The 26,035-nt window shown below is 45.2% G+C and overlaps 1 protein-coding gene across 1 annotated transcript in view; it reads right to left on the bottom strand.

Annotated features, from left to right (window-relative positions):
* LOC143817642 (uncharacterized) overlaps window positions 1–15,692 on the bottom strand; it is a 28,781-nt gene extending 13,089 nt beyond the window's left edge. The window contains exons 1-3 of the mRNA XM_077299135.1: window positions 14,049–15,692; window positions 13,720–13,882; window positions 12,623–12,954 (exon numbers count right to left, since the gene is read on the bottom strand). Coding sequence (XP_077155250.1) covers window positions 12,623–12,954; window positions 13,720–13,882; window positions 14,049–14,145 — 592 coding nt within the window. The 5' untranslated portion in view covers window positions 14,146–15,692. The remainder of the gene's footprint in view (window positions 1–12,622; window positions 12,955–13,719; window positions 13,883–14,048) is intronic.
* Between the last annotated feature and the right edge of the window lie 10,343 nt (window positions 15,693–26,035).

Genomic DNA, 26,035 nt, shown 5'->3' with positions numbered 1-26,035 from the left:
TATAGTATATACCTGTATGTCATCTCCTTCTGTATATAGTATAGACATGTATGTCATCTCCCCTGTATATAGTATATACCTGTATGTCATCTCCTGTATATAGTATGTAACTGTATGTAATCTCCCCTGTACATAGTATATACTTGTATGTCATCTCGCCTGTATATAGTATATAACTATAAGTATATGTAATCTCCTCCTGTATACAGTATAAACCTGTATGCCATCTACTCCTGTATATAGGATATACCTGTATGTCATCTCCTTTTGTATATAGTATATACCTGTATGTAATCTCCCCTGTATATAGTATATACCTGTATGTCATCTCCTGTATATAGTATGTAACTGTGTGTCATCTCCCCTGTATATAGTATATAACTATAAGTATATGTAATCTTCTCCTGTATACAGTATAAACCTGTGTGTCATCTCCTCCTGTATATAGGATATACCTGTGTGTCATCTGCTCCTGTATATAGTATATACCTATGTGTCATCTCCCCAGTATATAATATGTACCTGTATGTCATCTCCTCCTGTATAACGCATCGGGTATTCTAGAATATGCATGTCCACATAGTATATAGCACAGCCACGTAGTATATTGCCCAGCCACATAGTATAATGCCCAGCCACGTAGTATATTGCCCAGTTACATGGTATATTGCCCAGTCACGTAGTATATTGCCCAGCCACGTAGTATATTGCCCAGTGATGTAGTATATTGGCCAGTTACGTAGTATATTGCCCAGTCATGTAGTATATTGCCCAGCCATGTAGTATATTGCCCAGCCACATAGTATATTGCCCAGCCACGTAGAATATTGCCCAGCAACGTAGTATATTGCCCAGTGACGTAGTATATTGCCCAGCCACATAGTATATTGCCCAGCCACGTAGTATATTGCCCAGCCACGTAGTATAGTGCCCAGTAACGTAGTATATTGCCCAGTGACATAGTATATTGCCCAGCCACGTAGTATATTGCCCAGTCACGTAGTATATTGCCCAGCCACGTAGTATATTGTGGGCATCATATCCCTGTTAAAAAAAGAAGTAAAATAAAAAATAGTTATATACTCACCTTCTGGAGCCCCCGCATCCAAGCGAAGCGGTTACCGATGCTCCTCGCGCGGTCCGGTCTCAAGAGTGCATTGCAGTTTCGCGAGGTGATGACGTAGCGGTCTTGCGAGACCGCAACGTCATCATCTCGCGAGATCGCAGCATGGACCGGTTACCAGAGCGTCGCGAGCGGGAAAGGCCTGTTGTGGATCCGAGGGGCCGACGGACGGTGAGTATATAACGATTTTTTATTATTTTTAACATTAGATATTTTTACTATTGATGCCGCGTAGGCCGCATGAATAGTAAAATGTTGGTCACACAGGGTTAATAGCAGCATTAACCGAGTGCGCTACACCGCGGCATAGCGCGATCGGTTAATGCTGCCATTAACCCTGTGTGAGGGCTGACTGGAGGGGAGTATGGAGGGGGCACTGACTGTGGGGTGGAAGGAGCGGCCATGTTGCCAGCGGACTGTGCCCGACGCTGATTGGTCGTGGCAATGGTCATGGGCGTTTTGGCACGACCAATCAGCGACTTGGATTTCCATGATAGACAGAGGCCATGACCAATGAATATCCAGGACAGACAGACGGAAGTACCCCTTAGATAATTATATAGTATATACCTGTATGTCATCTCCTCCTGTATATAGTATATACCTGTTTGTCATCTCCTCCTGTATATAGTATATACCTGTATGTCATCTCCTCCTGTAAATAGTATATACCTGTGTATTTTTACTTCAGTATTTGTAGGCTAAAACTTGGAGTAAAACAATCAGTGGAAAAGAATATAAGAAACACATCACCACTAGTGATGAGCGAGCGTGCGCGCCACTACTCGTTACTCACCCGAGTATCACTGTACTCGGTGTACTCGGCGAACACCGAGCATTTCCGGAATTACTCGGTGGGAACTTGGGTCTCCACCCTGCATTTTTGGCGGTCTTTAGAGACCCAATCAACATGCAGGGATTGTCTGTCAGGCACTGTAATGCCGCAGCCATCTTTGTTGTGGTCTTGCAGTGATTGGCTGGCTGCACAGCATCATCAGGGGTATAAGAGACCGGACACCACCCTGCTCGGTACATTCAGCTCCGGAATTGGACAGTGTAGGGAGAGCTGCTGCTGAGATAGGGTCAGATTTAGGGATTTCTTAGTCAGTGTGGGGTCTACCATTCTAAACTACTCAAATCCAGCTAAACCAACAGTCCTTTTAAGGGCTAATTCCAGAGTATATAGGTTGCAGTGTTCGGTAGGCAGGGGAGTATACGTCGCTCTATTCATATTATTGCAAGGCCTGCAGGCACTGTATGTGTGTATATAGATATCATAGCATACATCAAGAGGGTCCATTCCATTACTGTCTGCAGCTGCTGCTGCTACTTATAGCATATATTGACCATATATACCTATCCTCAGGTATAATTGGCTAGTATTTTTTTTTTGCCAGGTTAACAGAGATTATTTTATTGCAAAGCAATCCAGAGCCTTATTTTCTCCATTTGCTTTTTGACACTGCACAACACAGCAAGGTCCTTTTCCTAGCACAGCGTGAAAATCCAGCAATTTTAAAAGGGTCACCATTTCCTGAAGATGTTTGGATCATGATTTTAACCCCTTTCTGTCATTGGACGTACTATTCCGTCCATGTGGGGTGGGCCCTACTTCCCAAGGACGGAATAGTACGTCCAGCACGATCGGCCGCGCTCACGGGGGGAGCGCGGCCGATCGCGGCCGGGTGTCAGCTGACTATCGCAGCTGACATCCGGCACTATGTGCCAGGAGTGGTCACGGACCGCCCGCGGCACATTAACCCTCGGCACACCGCGATCAAACATGATCGCGGTGTACCGGCGGTATAGGGAAGCATCGCACAGGGAGGGGGCTCCCTGCGTGCTTCCCTGAGACCCCCGGAGCAACGCGATGTGATCGCGTTGCTCCAAGGGTCTCCTACCTCCTTCCTTGCTGCAGGTCCCGGATCCAAGATGGCCGCGGCATCCGGGTCCTGCAGGGAAGGAGGTGGCTTACCGAGTGTCTGCTCAGTGCAGACGCTGGTAAGCCTGCAGCCCTGTCAGTGAGATCGGTGATATGACAGAGTGCTGTGCACACTGTCAAATCACCGATCTGTGATGTCCCCCCTGGGACAAAGTAAAAAAGTTTAAAAAAAATGTCCACATGTGTAAAAAAAAAATAAAAAATTCCTAAATAAATAAATAATAAAAAAAAATTGTTCCCATAAATACATTTCTTTATCTAAATAAAAAAAAATCAAACAATAAAAGTACACATATTTAGTATCGCCGTGTCCGTAACGACCCCACCTATAAAACTACATAACTAGTTAACCCCTTCAGTGAACACCGTAAAAAAAAAAAAAAAAACGAGGCAAAAAACAACGCTTTATTCTCATACCGCCAATCAAAAAGTGGAATAACACGCGATCAAAAAGACGGATATAAATAACCATGGTACCACTGAAAACGTCATCTTGTCCCGCAAAAAACGAGCCGCAATACACCATCATCAGCAAAAAAATAAAAAAGTTATAGTCCTCAGAATAAAGCGATGCCAAAATAATTATTTTTTCTATAAAATAGCTTTTATCGTATAAAAGCGCCAAAACAAAAAAAAAAAAATGTAAATGAGATATCGCTGTAATCGTACTGACCCGAAGAATAAAACTGCTTCATCAATTTTACCAAACGCGGAACGGTATAAACGCCTCCCCCAAAAGAAATTAATTAATAGCTGGTTTTTGGTCATTCTGCCTCACAAAAATCAGAATAAAAAGCGATCAAAAAATCTCCCGTGCCCGAACATGTTACCAATAAAAACGTCAACTCGTCCCGCAAAAAACAAGACCTCACATGACTCTGTGGACTCAAATATGGAAAAATTATAGCTCTCAAAATGTGGTAACGCAAAAAATATTTTTTGCAATAAAAAGCGTCTTTCAGTGTGTGACGGCTGCCAATCATAAAAATCCGCTAAATAACCCGCTATAAAAGTAAATCAAACCCCCCTTCATCACCCACTTAGGCTACATTCACATTTGCGTTGTGCGCCGCAGCATCGGCGACGCAACGCACAACGCAGGAACACCGCATGCACAACGCATGCACAACGCTGCATTTTGCGACGCATGCGTCCTTTTTTTGCTTGATTTTGTACGCACAAAAAATGCAACTTGCTGCGTCCTCTGCACCATGACGCGTGCGCCGCAGTGACGCATGCGTCGCAAAACGCAAGTGCAACGCATGTCCATGCGCCCCCATGTTAAATATAGGGGCGCATGACGCATGCGGCGACGCTGCGGCACCCGACGCTGTGGCGCAGAACGCTAATGTGAACGTAGCCTTAGTTAGGCAAAAATAAAAAAAAATTAAAAAATGTATTTATTTCCATTTTCCCATTAGGGTTAGGGCTAGGGTTAGGGTTAGGGCTAGGGTTAGGGCTAGGGTTAGGGCTAGGGCTTGGGTTAGGGCTACATTTAGGGTTGGGGCTAAAGTTAGGGTTAGGGTTGGGGCTAAAGTTAGGGTTAGGGTTTGGATTACATTTACGGTTGGGAATAGGGTTGGGATTAGGGTTAGGGGTGTGTCTGGGTTAGAGGTATGGTTAGGGTTACCGTTGGGATTAGGGTTAGGGGTGTGTGTGGATTAGGGTTTCAGTTATAATTGGGGGGTTTCCACTGTTTAGGCACATCAGGGGCTCTCCAAATGTGACATGGCGTCCCATTTCAATTCCAGCCAATTCTGCGTTGAAAAAGTAAAACAGTGTTCCTTCCCTTCCAAGCTCTCCCGTGCGCCCAAACAGGGGTTTACCCCAACATATGGGGTATCAGCGTACTCGGAACACATTGGAGAACAACTTTTGGGGTCCAATTTCTCCTGTTACCCTTGGGAAAATACAAAACTGGGGCTAAAAAATAATTTTTGTGGAAAAAAAAATATTTTTTATTTGCATGGCTCTGCGTTATAAACTGTAGTGAAACACTAGGGGGTTCAAAGCTCTCACAACACATCTAGATGAGTTCCTTAGGGGGTCTACTTTCCAAAATGGTGTCACTTGTGGGGGGTTTCTACTGTTTAGGTACATTAGGGGCTCTGCAAACGCAATGTCACGCCTGCAGACCATTCCATCTAAGTCTGCATTCCAAATGGCGCTCCTTCCCTTCCGAGCCCTCCCATGTGCCCAAACGGTGGTTCCCCCCCACATATGGGGTATCAGCGTACTCATGACAAATTGGACAACAACTTTTGGGGTCCAATTTCTCCTGTTACCATTGGGAAAATACAAAACTGGGGGCTAAAAAATAATTTTGGGGGGAAATTTTTTATTTTTTTATTTTCACGGCTCTGCGTTATAAACTGTAGTGAAACACTTGGGGGTTCAAAGTTCTCACAACACAACTAGATAAGTTCCTTGGGGGGTCTAGTTTCCAATATTGGGTCACTTGTGGGGGGGTTCTACTGTTTAGGTACATTAGGGGCTCTGCAAACGCAATGTGACGCCTGCAGACCAATCCATCTAAGTCTGCATTGCAAATGATGCTCCTTCCCTTCCGAGCTCTGCCATGCGCTCAAACGGTGGTTCCCCCCCAGATATCAGGTATCAACGTACTCAGGACAAATTGGACAACAATATATAGGGTCTAATTTCTCCTGTTACCCTTGGAAAAATACAAAACTGGGGGCTAAAAAATAATTTTTGTGGAAAAAAAAATATTTTTTATTTGCACGGCTCTGCGTTATAAACTGTAGTGAAACACTTAGGGGTTCAAATCTCTCACAACACATCTAGATGAGTTCCTTAGGGGGTCTACTTTTCAAAATGGTGTCACTTGTAGGGTTTTTTTACTGTTTAGGTACATTAGGGGCTCTGCAAATGCAATGTGACGCCTGCAGACCATTCCATCTAAGTCTGCATTCCAAATGGTGCTCCATCCCTTCCGAGCCCTCCCATGCGCCCAAACGGTGGTTCCCCCCCACATATGGGGTATCATCGTACTCAGGACAAATTGGACAACAACTTTTGGGGTCCAATTTCTCCTGTTACCCTCGGGAAAATACAAAACTGGGGGCTAAAATATAATTTTTGTGGGAAAAAAGTTTTGTTTTATTTTTACGGCTCTGCATTATAAACTTCTGTGAAGCACTTGGTGGGTCAAAGTGCTCACCACACCTCTAGATAAGTTCCTTAGGGGGTCTACTTTCCAAAATGGTGTCACTTGTGGGGTGGTTTCAATGTTTAGGCACATCAGTGGCTCTCCAAACGCAACATGGCGTCCCATCTCAATTCCTGTCAATTTTGCAGTGAAAAGTCAAACGGCGCTCCTTCCCTTCCGAGCTCTCCCATGCGCCCAAACAGTGGTTTACCCCCACATATGGGGTATCAGCGTACTCAGGACAAATTGCACAACAACTTTTGTGGTCCAATTTCTTCTCTTACCCTTGGGAAAATAAAAAATTGGGGGCGAAAAGATAATTTTTGTGAAAAAATATGATTTTTTATTTTTACGGTCCTGCATTATAAACTTCTGTGAAGCACTTGGTGGGTCAAAGTGCTCACCACACCTCTAGATAAGTTCTTTAGGGGGTCTACTTTCCAAAATGGTGTCACTTGTGGGGGGTTTAAATGTTTAGGCACATCAGTGGCTCTCCAAACGCAACATGGCGTCCCATCTCAATTCCTGTCAATTTTGCAGTGAAAAGTCAAATGGCGCTCCTTCCCTTCCGAGCTCTCCCATGCGCCCAAACAGTGGTTTACCCCCACATATGGGGTATCAGCGTACTCAGGACAAATTGCACAACAACTTTTGTGGTCCAATTTCTTCTCTTACCCTTGGGAAAATAAAAAATTGGGGGCGAAAAATCATTTTTGTGAAAAAATATGATTTTTTATTTTTACGGTCCTGCATTATAAACTCCTGTGAAGCACTTGGTGGGTCAAAGTGCTCACCACACCTCTAGATAAGTTCCTTAGGGGTCTACTTTCCAAAATGGTGTCACTTGTGGGGGGTTTCAATGTTTAGGCACATCAGGGGCTCTCCAAACGCAACATGGCGTCCCATCTCAATTCCAGTCAATTTTGCATTGAAAAGTCAAATGGCGCTCCTTCGCTTCCGAGCTCTGTCATGCGCCCAAACAGTGGTTTACCCCCACATATGGGGTATCGGCGTACTCAGGACAAATTGTATAACATCTTTTGGGGTCCATTTTCTCCTGTTACCCTTGGTAAAATAAAACAAATTGGAGCTGAATTAAATTGTGTGTGAAAAAAAGTTAAATGTTCATTTTTATTTAAACATTCCAAAAATTCCTGTGAAACACCTGAAGGGCTAATAAACTTTTTGAATGTGGTTTTGAGCACCTTGAGGGGTGCAATTTTAAGAATGGTGTCACACTTGGGTATTTTCTATCATATAGACCCCTCAAAATGACTTCAAATGAGATGTGGTCCCTAAAAAAAAATGGTGTTGTAAAAATGAGAAATTGCTGGTCAACTTTTAACCCTTATAACTCCCTAACAAAAAAAAATTTTGGTTCCAAAATGATGCTGATGTAAAGTAGACATGTGGGAAATGTTACTTATTAAGTATTTTGTGTGACATATCACTGTGATTTAATTGCATAAAAATTCAAATTTGGAAAATTGCGAAATTTTCAAAATTTTCACCAAATTTCCATTTTTTTCACAAATAAATGCAGGTAATATCAAAGAAATTTTACCAATATAATGAAGCACAATATGTCACGAGAAAACCATGTCAGAATCACCAGGATCCGTTGAAGCGTTCCAGAGTTATAACCTCATAAAGGGACAGTGGTCAGAATTGTAAAAATTGGTCCGGTCCATAACGTGCAAACCACCCTTGGGGGTGAAGGGGTTAAATAACCATCTGGACTTTGTATCACCCCACCTCATTGTAGATTGTAAGCTTTTATGAGCAGTGTCATCATTATTTTTGCTTTAATTATTGTATTATTGTTAACTGTAATTTATGACTCTTTTATATGAACTGCTGACTTGTAAAGCTCTGTGGAATATGTTTGTGCAAAATAAAGAAAGGTTATTATTACTAGTAAATTGAAGATGGTGAAGTTCAAGCTCTTAGCTTTGCCATGTGTATGAGTAAGCAATCTTTTACATGACTACAACTGCACGAATGAGGGCTTGCTGCTGTGTTGACAGAGGGTAGAGTAGGGTGAACACGACAAACTACTGAACTGTGAGTGAGATGCAGGTGGGGATGTTATGGTGCTTGGTGTCTAAAATTGGTCAAAAACAGCAGGCATGTCCACTTCTGTAACAGCTGATGGGCTCTCACTCATAACAACTGTAGCGGGTAAACAAGTGGAGGATCTGCAGATGGAGAACTGTGTGACAACACTTGCCACATTGACAAGAAAGAAAGAAAGAAAGCAGATGTGGTTAATGGGGTGGCTGGTGGTTGGCGAAGCCCGCTAGTCCACAATTTAGGGCAGTGAGATTCCTAGGCTAATGCAACTTAATGTGCTGGTTCATGCATGTAATAGGCAAATTATTGGATTTGTTTGCCTCTACTCAGTCATTTTTTACAAAATTGGCAGATAACATGTTAGGTCATCCATTGTGGTCTCAAAAAATGGCCAGGCTAGCCAACCCCTGCCGCCCTTGTGAACTTCAGACCCGCGATCATTGCTTGCCACAGTCAGAGTTGTGACTGAGGATGCAGTGCATTTTGTGGTTGCATCACTCACTCTGTGAGGGAAGCTGCAACATAACCTACTCGTCTTTCTCCTCCTTCACCTCCTCTGATGAGCTACTCAGCTGTGTGCCTCTGGGCTCACACCAAATGGAATCTACAACTTCATCATGTTCTCATACACTTTATGCAGTTAATAGCACTCTGTGTCTGTACTGCTACACAATTAGGCAGTTTAGTCTACGTTCACATTTGTGGTGTGCGCCGCAGCGTCGTCGCCGCAACGCACAACGCAACAAAAACGCAATAGAAACGCATGGTTTTTCGACGCATGCGTTCAACGCATGCGTCGAAAAACGCTGCGTTTTTTGCAAACGCAGTTGCGTTTTGACCAAAGAACGCTGCGTTTTTCGACGCATGCGTTTTCCTACAGTGAGTCATTCTTCATCCCCCCCAAAAAAAAAAAAGTGTGTACACACTAGATAAGGACCACCAATGGCTAGAAGAGGGTTGGTGTAATGTAATTGTGTATATATACCCTGGCAGAGATGAATTCCTCCCATTTTGCTGGTATTCATGATGGAGCGTATCTACATGGATATGGAGATGGAATTTGCCTTGGCTAATGCCTATGCTGTCGCCTGTTTTCATCAAAGGGAAAGGGAAAAACGGAGATGCAGTCGTCGCCGCTTTTGGATACACCCTATCGTGGAAGTCCGGGAGAGCCGTGGAGCCTACCATTGCTTGTTTGGCGAACTCAATGACAACCTGGAGAAATATTTTGAATATACCAGGATGTCTCAAGACAGCTTCCGCTATCTTCTGCGTCGGGTGGAAGGATCCATTAGCAGGCAGGACACGCAGCTCCGGAGAGCTATTTCCGCAGAGGAACGGCTGCTGGTGACTCTACGGTACGTAGCTGTTTGAATGACTGTGATATGTTCTTCCCTTTTTTTTTTTTGGGGGGGGGTTTGGTATGGTCAATGTACTTTTATAAATTGCAATGTACTTTAATGTAATTTTTTTATCTTCTTGGCAGTTTCCTGGCTACCGGAGAGACCTTGAGATCACTTCATTTTCAATTCAGGATTGGAGTCTCCACTCTTTCCGGAATTATTGCTGAGACATGCCGCGCTTTGTGGGATAATCTCCGGGAGGAATTTTTACCCGTCCCTACAAGTGAAATCTGGGAGGCCAACGCACAGAAATTTGAGCAAGTGTGTTCTTTTCCAAACTGTATTGGCGCAGTGGATGGAAAGCACATTCGGATTACCAAGCCTGCAAAAAGTGGATCCCTTTTCTACAATTATAAAAAATACTTTTCAACTGTGCTCATGTCAATTGCCGGTGCGGACTGCAGGTTTCTCGCAGTGGACATTGGTGCGTTTGGCCGTGCAAATGACTCACGCACATTTAAGGAGTCGGATATGGGCCAAAAATTATATGGAAACAATTTTCATTTCCCACAGCCACGACCTCTTCCCCACACCGAAGGCCCTGCAATGCCATTTGTTGTGGTTGGGGATGAGGCATTTCAAATGTCTGCCAACCTATTGAAACCCTACTCCAGTCGGGGCTTGGACCACACCAAAAGGATTTTCAATTACAGACTGTCCAGGGCCAGAAGGACTGTGGAGTGCGCCTTTGGCATCCTTGTCTCCAAATGGCGTATATTAGGATCCGCCATTAATCTTAAAATTGAAACAGTGGATGAGGTGGTGAAGGCTTGTGTGGTTCTCCACAATTACATTATGGCCAAAGAGAGACTGAACGTGGAACTCGATGAACCCATAGCCAACCCATTGCCCGATTACCATGATCATCCTCTGAGGACAAGTGTGGAAATTGCGCAGATGAGGGATCGTTTTGCGGCCTATTTTGTTTCAGATGTTGGCCGTGTGTCATGGCAAGATCAAATGGTGTAGTGTTAATGTTACTGTTGGACTGTATTCTGGTTTTAACTACACCAAAAAATACCTCTACTGTGACTGTGCTAAAAATATAATATAATAATAAACTAATTCTCCAGTATTATGTGCAATAAATGTCATCCATTTAGGTTGGTTTTGTTAGGTCAACTTTTACATCTACCTATACTTCACAAATGTAATGTGCCTTATCTAAAAAATTGGAACCCTTTTTTTTTTTAAATGTTGTTGTTTAATAAAAAATTTTTCTAAGTTTTCTACCCTGCTTCAAAGAACATATTTATACCATACCATATCATATTTATTTGGTTGTCAGATCGCCGTGTATCGTTGTGTTTGACAGCAAAAGCAATGATACCAGCGATGTTTTACAATGGTAATCAGGGTAAATATCGGGTTACTGAGCGCAGGGCGGCGCTTAGTAACTTGATATTTACCCTGGTTACCAGTGTTAAATGTAAAAAAAACAACAGTACATATACTCACCTTCGCGTCCCCCGGCGTCCGCTTCCTGCACTGACTGAGCACCGGCCGTAAAGTGAATGCACAGCACAGCGGTGACGTGACCGCTCTGCTGTTAGGGCCGGCACTCAGTCAGTGCAGGGAAGCGGACGCCAGGGGACGCGATTGTGAGTATATGTACTGTTGTTTTTTTTTACGTTTAACACTGGTAACCAGGGTAAACATCGGAAGTGCGGCCCTGCGCTTATCAACCCGATGTTTACCCTGGTTACCCTGGGACCTCGGCATCGTTGGTCGCTGGAGAGCTGTCACACAGACAGCTCTCCAGCGACCAAATAGCGATGCTGCAGTGATCTGCATCATTGTCTTTTTCGCTGCAGCGTTGCTTAAGTGTGAAGGTACCTTTAGGGTATGTGTCCACGTTCAGGATTGCATCAGGATTTGGTCAGGATTTTTCATCAGTATTTGTAAGCCAAAACCAGGAGTGGAACAATTAGAGGAAAAGTAGAATAGAAACATATGCTCCACTTCTGTATTTATCACCCACTCCTGGTTTTGGCTTACAAATACTGATGTAAAATCCTGACCAAATCCTGATGCAATCCTGAACGTGGACACATACCCTTAGTGTTTGTAAACACCTCATACAGCAATGAGAGACACCCAAAAAAAGGCAAAATAAAAATTGTAAAAATACTGTCTGACATTGCATATATGAGGTGTTTGAAGCACAAAATATGTGTAGACGGCGCACGGCGTGAATTGCCGAGAAGTATACTGCAAAATAAGAACAAATATTGTTGTTTTAAAAAGAACAATTTTTATTGGGGGGAAACAGAAAAAAAAAGGGGAAATAAACTTAGGGGGTATCAACCTAAGTCTCTGGTTGGGAATGGGGAGAGGAAGCGGAGGATGATGAGCCAAAGTCCAATAGGCTTGATGGTAGTTCCAATCCCTCCTCAGGGTACACTGGCGACGAAACCACCACCTCTGTAGGGGAGGGAGGAGGCAATACCAGTCTTTCCCTGGTTCTTGAATGGCCCTGGCTGCTCCTGCTGCGGCAAGACCCCTGCCGCAAAGTTGGTGTCTGGCTTGGAGCAGCCAGAGCCTCAGTGTGTGTCCTCCTTCTTTTTCGCTTTCTTTGCTCTCCCGCGGCAGCTCCCACAGCATGATGACGGCTACGGGAGGATGAGGGCCTGGCAGGAGCAGGAGTCGGCGGCACAATATTACGGTGCCTGTGGTGGCGTCGCTCCACACGTGGACCTCGGTGGGGTGGCTGGAGTGGCTCTGCAGGAGGAGTCGGAGTCATGCTAGCCAGCGACGGCACTACGGGCATTGTCGCTGACTGCATGACCCAAGCCTGCTGCAGAGCCCTCACGTAGGCAGTGTTGCAGGCCTGCATCACCGAAATCTGGAGTTCCGGCGTAAGGTGTTCCACCATGCCCTTAGCAATGGCACTAAAAAAATGTTTTGCTGGCCTCGAGAGCTCGGATTCCATATTTTCAAGGCGCCGGTCGATATTGGACAGAGCCTATCGCCCAACGCCTTGAAACAGTTCTGGAAGACCGTGCTCAAATGCAAAAATTCGGGCATGGTTGGCCTGTCCGAGGCCCGCTGGCGCTGTCGGGAATTCCCGAACGAAGGAGCGCCAGAGGCCTCGGGCAGGGGAACACCTGATGGACTGGCTGCCGGTTCTCCAGATGGTGGTGCAAGCCTGCTGTCGCTGTGGGAGGGCTGTGACGGGTCAAATGGCGATTCATGAAGGTCCGCTCCTGAGGGGCGAGCTCGCTCGAGGGTGCTGCTGTGTGTTCTGTGAAAAGATAAGGGAAAAATTAGTCTTCAATTAAAAACCTATCACATACGCCAACTCCTGTAATAAAATTAACATTACATGACACAACAATACATTACAATCCTCTGTCTCTCAGTCTGTGTGGCCTATAATAAATTGCTGATTGTTATCGCCAGCTGACCGTTATGGCTGACGATAACAATTATGGACATACCAACGGCAGAAAATGACTGCTCATTCCCGCTGCCAAAGCCTTTTGACTGCATACCACTGTCGTCGGTAAAAAACTTTTTTGTCAAAAACTCTTTATTGACGCTGCATATGCCGCAAAAAAAGTATAAAATTTAAAGTCAAGATAAAACTTAAAAAAAAATATATATATATATACACAGTGACTTTGCTGATCTGATCGCAGGAACGGCCATGACGTTAGGATCATGTGATCGAGACGTCATCATTATTCCTGCGATCAGAACTACCCTGACTCAGAACGTAACCTGTCATGGACTACAAGGACTCACGCTTAACCCAAAAAATTACTAATGGGCTATATACCATCCCACTAGGGAAAAAGTTACGTGGATGGCCAATATGCTACGCTGACTACATGGATGGCCAATACACTATGTGCCTGGGAAATATACTATGTGGATACGTGGCTAGAACGTGTACTATGTGACTGCGATATAGTGGCCTGCCAATATACTATGTGGATGCACAATGTACGTGGCTGGGCAATGTACAATGTGGTTGTGCAATATGGTATGTGGACAAAATACTTACTGTCGGCGGCCAAGGACCGGTCTTAGGAACTGTAATGCCCTGTTGTACTTATAGGGCACAGACTTGGCCGCAGCAGCACCACTCTGAGCTTGCTCCTCCTCATTACGGAGCCCCTTATTGAAACGGTCCTTCATGGATCGCCATCTGGTCCTCAACTTTTTAACTGTGAATGCAAAGAAAAAAAAGGTTACATATTTAGCATTTAAAAAGGATAAAACAACCGTGTGCGATGCAAAGTTGAAGGCGTTGATCGCATCACACACGGTTGTGTTTATCCTGGCATGATGGGTCATAGCAGCGTATCAGCACGGCGTATCAGCAATACTCACCAAAGTTGCTTTTGTCACTGCTTGAAGCGCTTTCAAAGCCATCCCACAGCGACTTTGCCACCTCAACCCACAAACGCCTCAACACCACCTGGTCCATGTGCCGGGGGTCACGGCTGTCCCACAACGGGCCACGCTCCTGTATGCAGGTTATAAGGAGGTCCACATTAATCCCACTATCTCTTTGGTCCCGTTGTGAAGCCTAGAAAAATTAGAAAACATTAAGGTTACAAATATGCAAATATTAACAACCACCAGCACCTGTCATGATATGTACCTTTGCCCTGTCCTGTCTTTGCCATTTGATGTATGTATATTTCTGGTTTCTACACCTGTATTTAGGTATGTTTTTGTGCAGGGAGTTCAACTTTATGTTACCTTCCCCCAATACTTGCAGCCCTTAAAAGCTATCCCTAGTGAAAGCAGGATGCTCCTCAAATGTACTGTTCCTCAGAGCAGGATGCTAGTCAAGAAAAATTTTTAAAAAAAAAATACTCACTCGCCGTCTTGACGCCACAACTTGGCCCCGAGCTCTCTGCTCCCGCTGAGTGCCTTTCCCCTCACTTGAAGAAGCCTGTAAAAATTGTAGACAAAAATTATTGCCAATGCTACAAATGACAGCAAATAGTAAGCAACTGGACATAATTACTCACCGCACTCCCCTGCGCCGATTGGCTATGTTCTGAGTCACTCGCCATTCTTGCAAGTTTGTTCTGCAATGAAAAAATGAGCAAAAAATCACATCCAAAGCTAACAATGCCACATCCAATAAAATAGCCACAAAAAAAAAAAAAAAACACAATGGACTGTTGACTGATAGGACAATGCAAACTCAACAAGCGACACCACAACACCATACATTGCAAGAGAATACAATAGAAGATACAACACAATGCAGAGTATGAAAAAGTTTCATCCACAATAGACCCAAACAAAATTAAGCAAAAATAGACACCTATGTCCAAATTTAAAAAAATAAAAAAAATTAAAAAAATAAAAAACCTTTATTTATACAGAAAAAAAAAGGCACAATGAAATAGCGAACTAATGAACGCCATACTTTACAATTACAACAAGACATGATCCAAAACAACACCATCTGGTGACATATAACCACAGAAATACATCAGAAAAAGGTGATAAATACCATTCTACATAATAAGCAATAAACATTACCGGACAACCGCTGTTTTACAATATACAGCAGCCCAAAAGATAAACCATAGTCAAATAGAAAAAAAAACCATGAAACTAAAAAAATAGTGCCACACCAAAAAAAAAATAAAAATGCATACTACACACTTGGCATTGCAAACAGTCAAGGAAGGAGATATATGCCATACGGAAAACGACGTAAAACCATCAGAGATAAAAAAAAAATACAATTGAAAATAGAATGGCATATAGCCACACGGTGTTTACAATACAAATGAAACATCATAAATGTAGCCCCCCCACCAGCAAGAAAAGACACTCAAGGAAAGAAAAAAAAATGCCAACAGCATAATAAAACACAGCAAGACATGAGCCAAGAAAACGCCATACGGTTACCCCCAACAATAGAAACCAGAAAAAGACATGCACCAGAAATTTAACAATAAAAAATCAGCCAAAAAAAAGACATTGATCAACCGCATGACACCAGAACAACCCAAAACCAATCCCAAACCAATCCCAAACCAAGCAAGGCCGAAGACAAGAAACGCCATCATATAACGCCAGAAGTACATCAGAACCAGATTAAAAAACACTATATTTCTATAACAACCCACAGTGCCATAACCGTACAATAGCACAGACCAAACATTGCACAAATTAAATCAAAATCAAGAAATAAAACACAGAATAAAAAAAATGCAAAGAGAAATTAATATACCGTATATACTCGAGTATAAGCCGAGATTTTCAGCCCACATTTTTGGGCTGAAAGTGCCCCCTCGGCTTATACTCGAGTCACGGTCGGCGGTGGGGTCGGCGGGTGAGGGGGAGAGGGCGCTGATGCATACTCACCTAGTCCCGGCGCTCCTATCGCTCCCCCTGCCTGTCACACGGTCTCCGGGTGCCGCAGCCTCTTCCCCTGAGCGGTCACGTGGGACCGCTCATTAGAGAAATGAATAGGCTGCTCCACCTCCCATAGGGGCGGAGCCGCCTATTCATTTCTCTAATGAAGCGGTGCCGGTGACCGCTGATAGAGGAAGAGGCTGCGGCACCGAAGACCAGATGTCCGGGGGAAGGAGCGGGACGCCGGGAGCAGGTAAGTATGTCATAATCACCTGTCCTCGTTCCACACGCCGGGCGCTGTCTCCATCTTCCCGGCGTCTCTCCTCACTGACTGTGCAGGCAGAGGGCGCGATGACGCATATAGTGTGCGCGCCGCCCTCTGCCTGATCAGTCAGTGCAGGGAGACGCCGGGAAGATGGCGCCGAGGAGCTGCAAGAGAGGTGAGTATGTGTTTTATTATTTTTATTGCAGCAGCAGCACAGCTATGGGGCAATAATGGACGGTGCAGAGCACTATATGGCACAGCTATGGGGCAATAATGGTGCAGAGCACTATATGGCACAGCTATGGGGCAATAATGGTGCAGAGCACTATATGGCACAGTTATGGGGCAATAATGGTGCAGAGCACTATATGGCACAGCTATGGGGCAGTAATGGTGCAGAGCACTATATGGCACAGCTATGGGGCAATGGTGCAGAGCACTATATGGCACAGCTATGGGGCAATAATGGTGCAGAGCACTGTATGGCACAGCTATGGGGCAATAATGGTGCAGAGCACTATATGGCACAGCTATGGGGCAATAATGGTGCAGAGCACTATATGGCACAGCTATGGGGCAATAATGGTGCAGAGCACTGTATGGCACAGCTATGGGGCAATGGTGCAGAGCACTATATGGCACAGCTATGGGGCAATGGTGCAGAGCACTGTATGGCACAGCTATGGGGCAATAATGGTGCAGAGCACTATATGGCACAGCTATGGGACAATAATGGTGCAGAGCACTATATGGCACAGCTATGGGGCAGTAATGGTGCAGAGCACTATATGGCACAGCTATGGGGCAATAATGGTGCAGAGCACTATATGGCACAGCTATGGGGCAATAATGGTGCAGAGCATTATATATATGGCACAGCTATGGGGCAATAATGGTGCAGAGCACTATATGGCACAGCTATGGGGCAATAATGGTGCAGAGCACTATATGGCACAGCTATGGGGCAATAATGGTGCAGAGCACTATATGGCACAGCTATGGGGCAATAATGGTGCAGAGCACTATATGACACAGCTATGGGGCAATAATGGTGCAGAGCACTGTATGGCACAGCTATGGGGCAATAATGGTGCAGAGCACTATATGGCACAGCTATGGGGCAGTAATGGTGCAGAGCACTGTATGGCACAGCTATGGGGCAATTATGGACGGTGCAGAGCACTATATGGCACAGCTATGGGGCAATAATGGTGCAGAGCACTATATGGCACAGCTATGGGGCAATAATGGTGCAGAGCACTGTATGGCACAGCTATGGGGCAATAATGGTGCAGAGCACTGTATGGCACAGCTATGGGGCAATAATGGTGCAGAGCACTGTATGGCACAGCTATGGGGCAATAATGGTGCAGAGCACTGTATGGCACAGCTATGGGGCAATAATGGTGCAGAGCACTGTATGGCACAGCTATGGGGCAATAATGGTGCAGAGCACTGTATGGCACAGCTATGGGGCAATAATGGACGGTGCGGAGCACTATATGGCACAGCTATGGGGCAATAATGGTGCAGAGCACTGTATGGCACAGCTATGGGACAATAATGGTGCAGAGCACTGTATGGCACAGCTATGGGGCAATAATGGTGCAGAGCACTGTATGGCACAGCTATGGGGCAATAATGAACGGTGCAGAGCACTATATGGCACAGCTATGGGGCAATAATGGTGCAGAGCACTATATGGCACAGCTATGGGGCCATAATGAACAGTATGGAGCATCTATTTTTATTTTTGAAATTCACCGGTAGCTGCTGCATTTTCCACCCTAGGCTTATACTCGAGTCAATAAGTTTTCCCAGTTTTTTGTGGCAAAATTAGGGGGGTCGGCTTATACTCGGGTCGGCTTATACTCGAGTATATACGGTACTTAGTTTTTGAAAGCAGATTGATCCTCTCTCTGTCTTCTCTGATCCTCTCTCTGTCTTCTCTGATAGCCTTGTGAAAGACAATGGCAACCCCCCTTTTTTTTTAATATATATATATAGTGTTTTTTAGTGTCTAGACAAAGTCTAGACAATGTTTTGCATTTTTTAATTGAAAACGCATGTGTCGTACAACGCACAATGACGCAAGTACTTGCATCGTCTGTGTTGTCAATACTATTCAATGGGGAATAAGGCGCATCGACGACGCAAACACGACGCAAACACGACGCATGCGTTTTTTAAAAGGTCGACGCCGCCCAAAAAATGCAACATGTTGCGTTTGCCGCGCCCTGACAGGTGCGCCCTAACGCCGCATGCGGCGTACAACGCAACACAACGCATGACAACGCATGTACATGCGGCCCCATGCGGCGCCAATGTTAAAGATAGGGCCGCACGACGCATGCGTTTTCTTGCGGCGGCGACGCTGCGGCGCACACCGCAAATGTGAACGTAGCCTAACTGGTTCATGCAGCTTTACATGAACACCCGAGCCTTACACTATGGCTGGTCCAAATAACTAAAGCAATTGATACCATCCACATCTCGTGTCTCCCCTTTTCCTCATAGTTTGTAAGCTTGCGAGCAGGGCCCTCATTCCTCCTGGTATCTGTTTTGAACTGTGATTTCTGTTATGCTGTAATGTCTGTTGTCTGTACAAGTCCCCTCTATAAGTTGTAAAGCGCTGCGGAATATGTTGGCGCTATATAAATAAAAATTATTATTATTATTATTATTATTATTATTATCATCCTCTCTGTTCTCCCATTCCACACAATGAAAATCACCCCGTTTCTCGTCCTGCCCTTACAGCACAGTACAATCTGCATGCGCCACAGGTATCTGAGTCTCTGAAGACTTTATACCTAAAAAAAGCTGCTTGAACACTAGAATCAATCATAAAAGCGTAATACAAAAAAATCAAATTCATAATAAACACAACTTTATTGAGGACATCAATCAGAAATACACTAGACATGATAAAAATATATGACAAATAATTAAAAATAAGGGGAGCAGGGCATCACATATAATGTAAACATAATCTATAATATGATAAGGAGAATATCATAGCCAAAGATAAAATATTATGAATTAATAAAGTGCTAGGCGTATAATAAATCCAGATGGTGCTGGAAAAAATAAATAAATAGAAAAGTGCTCAGTACATATAATGTGATATATATATATATATATATATATATATATATATATATATGTGTGTGTGTTTACAGGTACAGCAAAGTGCCAAAGTGCAAATAATAATCTATAACTTTCTCCATAAAAGGTAAAGATGAGATAGATATACTAACCTGGATTCATCCTATACGTGGTGCGGCCGCTACCCCCCACTCCAACGTGCGTTTCACACATCGCTTCGTCACTCCCTGACGAAGCGACGTGTGAAACGTGCGTTGGAGTGGGGGGGTAGCGGCGGCACCATGTGTAGGATGAATCCTGGTTAGTATATCTATCTCTTTATCTTTCATGGAGAAAATTATAGATTATTATTTGCACTTTGGCACTTTGAGGTACCTGTAAACACATATATATATACCGCATATATGTACTGAGCACTTTTCTATTTATTTATTTTTTCCAGCACCATCTGGATTTATTATACTCCTAGCACTTTATTAATTAATAATATTTTATCTTTGGCTATGATATTCTCCTTATCCCATAATAGATAATGTTTATATTATATGTGATGCCCTGCTCCCCTTGTTTTTAATTATTTGTCATATATTTTTATCATGACTAGTCTATTTCTGATTGGTGCCCTCAATAAAGCTGTGTTTATTATGAATTAGATTTTTTTTGTATTACGCTTTTATGATTGACTAGGTGTTTCCAGCCAGCTAACGCTCGGCATGCTCATTGCTATCTAATTAACGCTGCTGGTGATTAAACTAAAGTAAATAATGACAACATTCAATAGCGCTTACGCAGGTGGTAAATTAACATGTGGTAATGTGTGGGGACGGAGCCTCGTGTGGTAATGTGTGGGGACGGAGCCTCGTGTGGTAATGTGTGAGGACGGAGCCTCGTGTGGTAATGTGTGGGGAAGGAGCCTCGTGTGGTAATGTGGGGGGGACGGAGCCTCGTGTCGTAATCTGTGGGGATGGAGCCTCGTGTGGTAATGTGGGGGGGTGGGATTTTGTGAGGTAACGTGGTGGGGGGGCGGGATTATGTGTGGTAATGTGGTGGGGGGCAGGATTATGTGTAGTGATGTGGTGGGGGGTGGGATTGTGGTGATGTGGTGGGGGGGCGGGATTATGTGTGGTGATGTGGTGGGGGGCAAGATTATGTGTAGTGATGTGGTGGGGGGCGGGATTGTGGTGATGTGGTGGGGGGTGGGATTATGTGTAGTGATGTGGTGGGGGGCGGGATTGTGGTGATGTGGTGGGGGGGTGGGATTATGTGTGGTGATGTGTTGGGGGGCGGGATTATGTGTGGTAATGTGGTGGGGGGCAGGATTATGTGTAGTGATGTGGTGGGGGGCGGGATTGTGGTGATGTGGTGGGGGGGCAGGATTATGTGTAGTGATGTGGTGGGGGGCAGGATTATGTGTGGTAATGTGGTGGGGGGTGGGATTATGTGTGGTGATGTGGTGGGGGTGGGATTATGTGTGGTAATGTGGTGGGGGCGGGATTATGTGTGGTGATGTGGTGGGGGCGGGATTATGTGTGGTAATGTGGTGGGGGGCAGGATTATTGTGGTGATGTGGTGGGGGGCGAGATTATGTGTGGTGATGTGTTGGGGGCGGGATTATGTGTGGTAATGTGGTGGGGGGCGGGATTAGCGAGTGTGATGTGGTGGGGGCAGGATTATGTGTGGTAATGTGGTGGGGGGCGGGATTGTGTGTGGTAATGGGGTAGGGGGCAGGATTATGCGTGGTGATGTGTTGGGGGGTGGGATTATGTGTGGTAATGTGGTGGGGGGCGTGATTATGTGTGGTAATGTGGTGGGGGCGGGATTGTGTGTGGTAATGGGGTGGGGGGCGGGATTGTGTGTGGTGATGGGGCAGGATTGTGTGTGGTGATGTGGTGGGGGGCGGTATTGTGTGTGGTAATGGGGCGGGATTATGTGTGGTGATGTGGGGGGGCGGGATTGTGTGTGGTAATGTGGTGGGGGCATGATTATGTGTGGTAATGTGTTGGGGGGCAGGATTATGTGTAGTGATGTGGTGGGAGGCGGGATTGTGGTGATGTGGTGGGGGGTGTGTTATGATCCGGTGGTAGGATCACAAAACTGACCTGATAGGTAAACCTGAATTGTAGTACAAGCTCCGGGAATGTGGGAACTATACCGACCGCAATCCTGATCCTATCCACACACACTAAAGGCAGCCGTGGAGCGTTACCTAAAAACCTAGACGCCTCTTCACAGCCTAAGAAACTGGCTACCCCTAGAGAGAAAGCAAAGCCTCACTTGCCTCAGAAATAACCCCAAAGTTTAGACAGCCCCCCACAAATAATAACGGTGAGTTAAGGGGAAAATACAAACGTAGAAATGAAAAACAGGTTTAAGCAAATGAGGCCCGCTAAAAAACTATCCACGCAGAAAGTACAAGAACCCCCACACCGACTCATGATGTGAGGGGCGCACTCTGCACCCCAGAGCTACCAGCAAGCAAAAAATCACATATAAGCAAGCTGGACTGAACACATCATATACTGAGAAACATATTCAAGGAAACAATGAGCAAAAAGAACTAGCAAGACTTAGCTTCTCAGAAAGAGACAGGTCACCAGGGAGATCCAGGAGAGGTCAGAACCAGTACTGAATACAACGACAGCAGGCAACAAGTAAAGGTCCAGGTGGAGTTAAATAGGAACCAGCATAGCAGGAAATGAGGCAGCTGAGCCCAGCTCCAGACCCGCAGTATCGCTAAAGGCCACCAGAGGGAGCCCAGACGGAATTCACAACAGTACCCCCCCCTTAAGGAGGGGTCACCGAACCCTCACCAGAGCCCCAAGGCCGATCAGGACGAGCCGAATGAGAGGCACGAACCAAATCGGCCGCATATACATCAGAGGCGACAACCCAGGAATTATCCTCCTGACCATAGCCCTTCCACTTAACCAAGTACTGAAGCTTTTGTCTTGAAACACGAGAATCCAAGATCTTCTCCACCACATACTCCAATTCTCCCTCGACCAAGACCGGAGCAGGAGGATCAACAGAAGGAACCACAGGCAACACATATCTCCGCAACAATGACCTATGGAACACATTGTGAATGGCAAATGATGCTGGGAGGTCCAAACGAAATGACACAGGGTTGAGGATTTCCAAAATCTTATAAGGACCAATGAAACGAGGCTTGAACTTAGGAGAGGAAACCTTCATTGGAACATAACGAGAAGACAACCATACCAAATCCCCCACACGAAGTCGGGGACCCACACAGCGCCGGAGGTTAGCAAAGCGCTGAGCCTTCTCTTGTGACAACGTCAAATTGTCCACCACGTGGTTCCAAATCTGCTGCAACCTATCCACCACAGAATCCACCCCAGGACAGTCAGAAGGCTCAACCTGACCTGAGGAAAAACGAGGATGAAAACCAGAATTGCAAAAAAAAGGCGAAACCAAAGTAGCAGAACTAGCCCGATTATTGAGGGCGAACTCAGCCAATGGCAAAAAAGTCACCCAATCATCCTGATCAGCAGAAACAAAACATCTCAGATAAGTCTCCAAGGTCTGATTAGTTCGTTCGGTTTGGCCATTCGTCTGAGGATGGAAGGCCGATGAAAAAGATAATTCAATGCCCATCTTAGCACAAAAGGACCGCCAAACTCTGGACACAAACTGGGATCCTCCTTAGACACAATATTCTCAGGAATACCATGCAAACGAACCACATTCTGAAAAAACAGTGGAACCAAATCGGAGGAGGAAGGCAGCTTAGGCAAGGGCACCAAATGGACCATTTTAGAAAAACGATCACAAACCACCCAGATAACAGACATCTTCTGAGAGACTGGAAGACCGAAATAAAATCCATGGAAATATGCATCCAGGGCCTCTTCAGGACAGGCAAAGGCAAAAGCAATCCACTGGCACGAGAACAGCAAGGCTTGGCCCAAGCACAAATCCCACAGGACTGCACAAAGGAACGCACAACCCGCGACAAGGAAGGCCACCAAAAGGACCTAGCCACCAAATCCCTGGTACCAAAAATCCCAGGGTGACCCGCCAACACCGAAGAATGAACCTCGGAAATGACTCTACTGGTCCATCTATCTGGGACAAACAGTCTCTCCGGTGGACAACGATCAGGTCTATTGGCCTGAAATTCCTGCAGTACCCGTCGTAAATCAGTGGAGATGGCAGACAAAATCACCCCTTCTTTGAGGACACCAGCCGGTTCAGAAACTCCCGGAGAGTCAGGCACAAAGCTCATAGAAAGAGCATCAGCCTTCACGTTCTTCGAACCCGGAAGGTATGAAACCACAAAATCGAAACGAGAGAAAAACAGCGACCATCGAGCCTGTCTAGGATTTAGCCGCTTAGCAGACTCGAGATAAGTCAAATTCTTGGGATCCGTCAAGACCACCACACGATGTTTGGCTCCCTCAAGCCAATGTCGCCACTCCTCAAATGCCCACTTCATTGCCAATAACTCCCGATTACCAACATCATAATTCCGCTCGGCAGGCGAAAACTTTCTTGAAAAGATAGCACATGGCCTCATCACAGAGCCATCAGAGCTTCTCTGTGACAAGACGGCCCCTGCTCCAATCTCAGAAGCATCAACCTCGACCTGGAAGGGCAGAGAGACATCCGGCTGAAGCAAGACAGGAGCTGAAGAGAACCGACGTTTGAGCTCCTGAAAGGCCTCCACAGCCGCATGAGACCAATTCATCACATCAGAACCCTTGTTGGTCAAATCCGTCAAAGGCTTAACCACACTGGAAAAATTAGTGATGAAGCGACGGTAAAAATTAGCAAAACCCAAGAACTTCTGAAGACTCTTTACCGATGTAGGTTGAGTCCAGTCATAAATAGCCTGGACCTTGACTGGATCCATCTCAATGGTAGAAGGAGAAAAAATAAAGCCCAAAAAGGAAACCTTCTGGACTCCGAAGAGACATTTAGAGCCCTTCACAAACAAAGCATTGGCTCGCAGGACCTGAAATACCATCCTGACCTGCTTCACATGAGATTCCCAATCATCAGAAAAGACCAAAATATCATCCAGGTACACAATCATAAACCTATCCAGATACTCTCGGAAGATGTCGTGCATGAAGGACTGGAACACAGAAGGGGCATTAGAAAGCCCAAAAGGCATCACCAAGTACTCAAAATGGCCTTCGGGAGTATTAAATGCTGTTTTCCATTCATCGCCCTGCTTTATACGCACAAGATTATACGCTCCACGAAGATCTATCTTGGTGAACCAACTGGCCCCCCTAATCCGAGCAAACAGATCGGACAACAGTGGCAAAGGATACTGAAATTTGACCATGATGTTATTTAGAAGGTGATAATCTATACAGGGTCTCAGAGAACCATCCTTCTTGGCCACAAAAAAGAACCCCGCACCCAAAGGGGATGAGGACGGGCGAATATGCCCCTTCTCCAAAGACTCCTTGATATAACTCCGCATAGCGGCATGTTCTGGTACAGACAAATTAAAATGTCGTCCCTTAGGGAACTTACTACCAGGAATCAAATTTATGGCACAATCACAATCCCTATGAGGGGGTAGGGCACTGGACTTGGGCTCATCAAATACATCCTGGTAGTCCGACAAAAATTCAGGGACTTCAGAAGGAGTAGAAGAAGCAATTGACACCAAAGGAGCATCGCCATGAATTCCCTGGCAACCCCAACTTGACACAGACATTGCTTTCCAATCCAGGACTGGATTATGAGCCTGCAGCCATGGCAAAAGACAAATCCATCAAATTCAGGGCAGCACCTGAATCCACAAAAGCCATAACTGAGTAGGATGACAGAGAGCAAATCAAAGTAACAGACAAAATGAATTTAGGCTGTACAGTACCTATGGTGACAGACTTAGTGAAGTTTTTTGTGCGCTTAGAACAATCTGAGATAACTTGAGCAGAATTACCACAGTAAAAGCACAACCCATTCTGACGTCTGTGATTTTGCCGTTCAATTCTGGTCAGAATCCTGTCACATTGCATAGACTCAGGCTTCTGCTCAGAAAATACCGCCAGATGGTGCACTAGTTTGCGCTCCCGCAAACGCCGATCAATTGGAATGGCCAAAGACATTGACTCATTCAGACCCGCAGGCGTGGGAAACCCCACCATAACATCCTTAATGGCTTCAGAAAGACCCTTTCTGAAAATCGCTGCCAGGGCACACTCATTCCATTGAGTGAGCACAGACCATTTCCTAAACTTCTGACAGTAAACCTTTGCTTCATCCAGACCCTGGGAGAGAGCCAGCAAAACCTTTTCTGCTTGGTCTACCAGATTAGGTTCCTCATAAAGCACTCCAAGCGCCAGAAAAAACGCATCCACATTTTGCAATGCAGGATCTCCTGGCGCCAGAGAGAATGCCCAATCTTGAGGGTCACCACGCAACAAAGAAATAATAATTTTAACTTGCTGAACCGGATCACCAGAGGAACGAGGTCTCAGAGAAAGGAACAATTTGCAATTATTTTTAAAGTTCAAAAACCTAGATCTGTCTCCGGAGAACAGCTCAGGAATAGGTATGTTAGGCTCTGACATAGGACTGCGAACTATATAATCCTGAATGCCTTGTACCCTAGCAGTGAGATGATCCACAC

Source organism: Ranitomeya variabilis, chromosome 3 (assembly GCF_051348905.1).
Source record: "Ranitomeya variabilis isolate aRanVar5 chromosome 3, aRanVar5.hap1, whole genome shotgun sequence".
Taxonomy (NCBI): Eukaryota; Metazoa; Chordata; class Amphibia; order Anura; family Dendrobatidae; genus Ranitomeya; species Ranitomeya variabilis.
The sequence above is the reverse complement of the archived record's forward strand: the minus strand, read 5'-3'. Positions and strand labels throughout refer to the sequence as shown.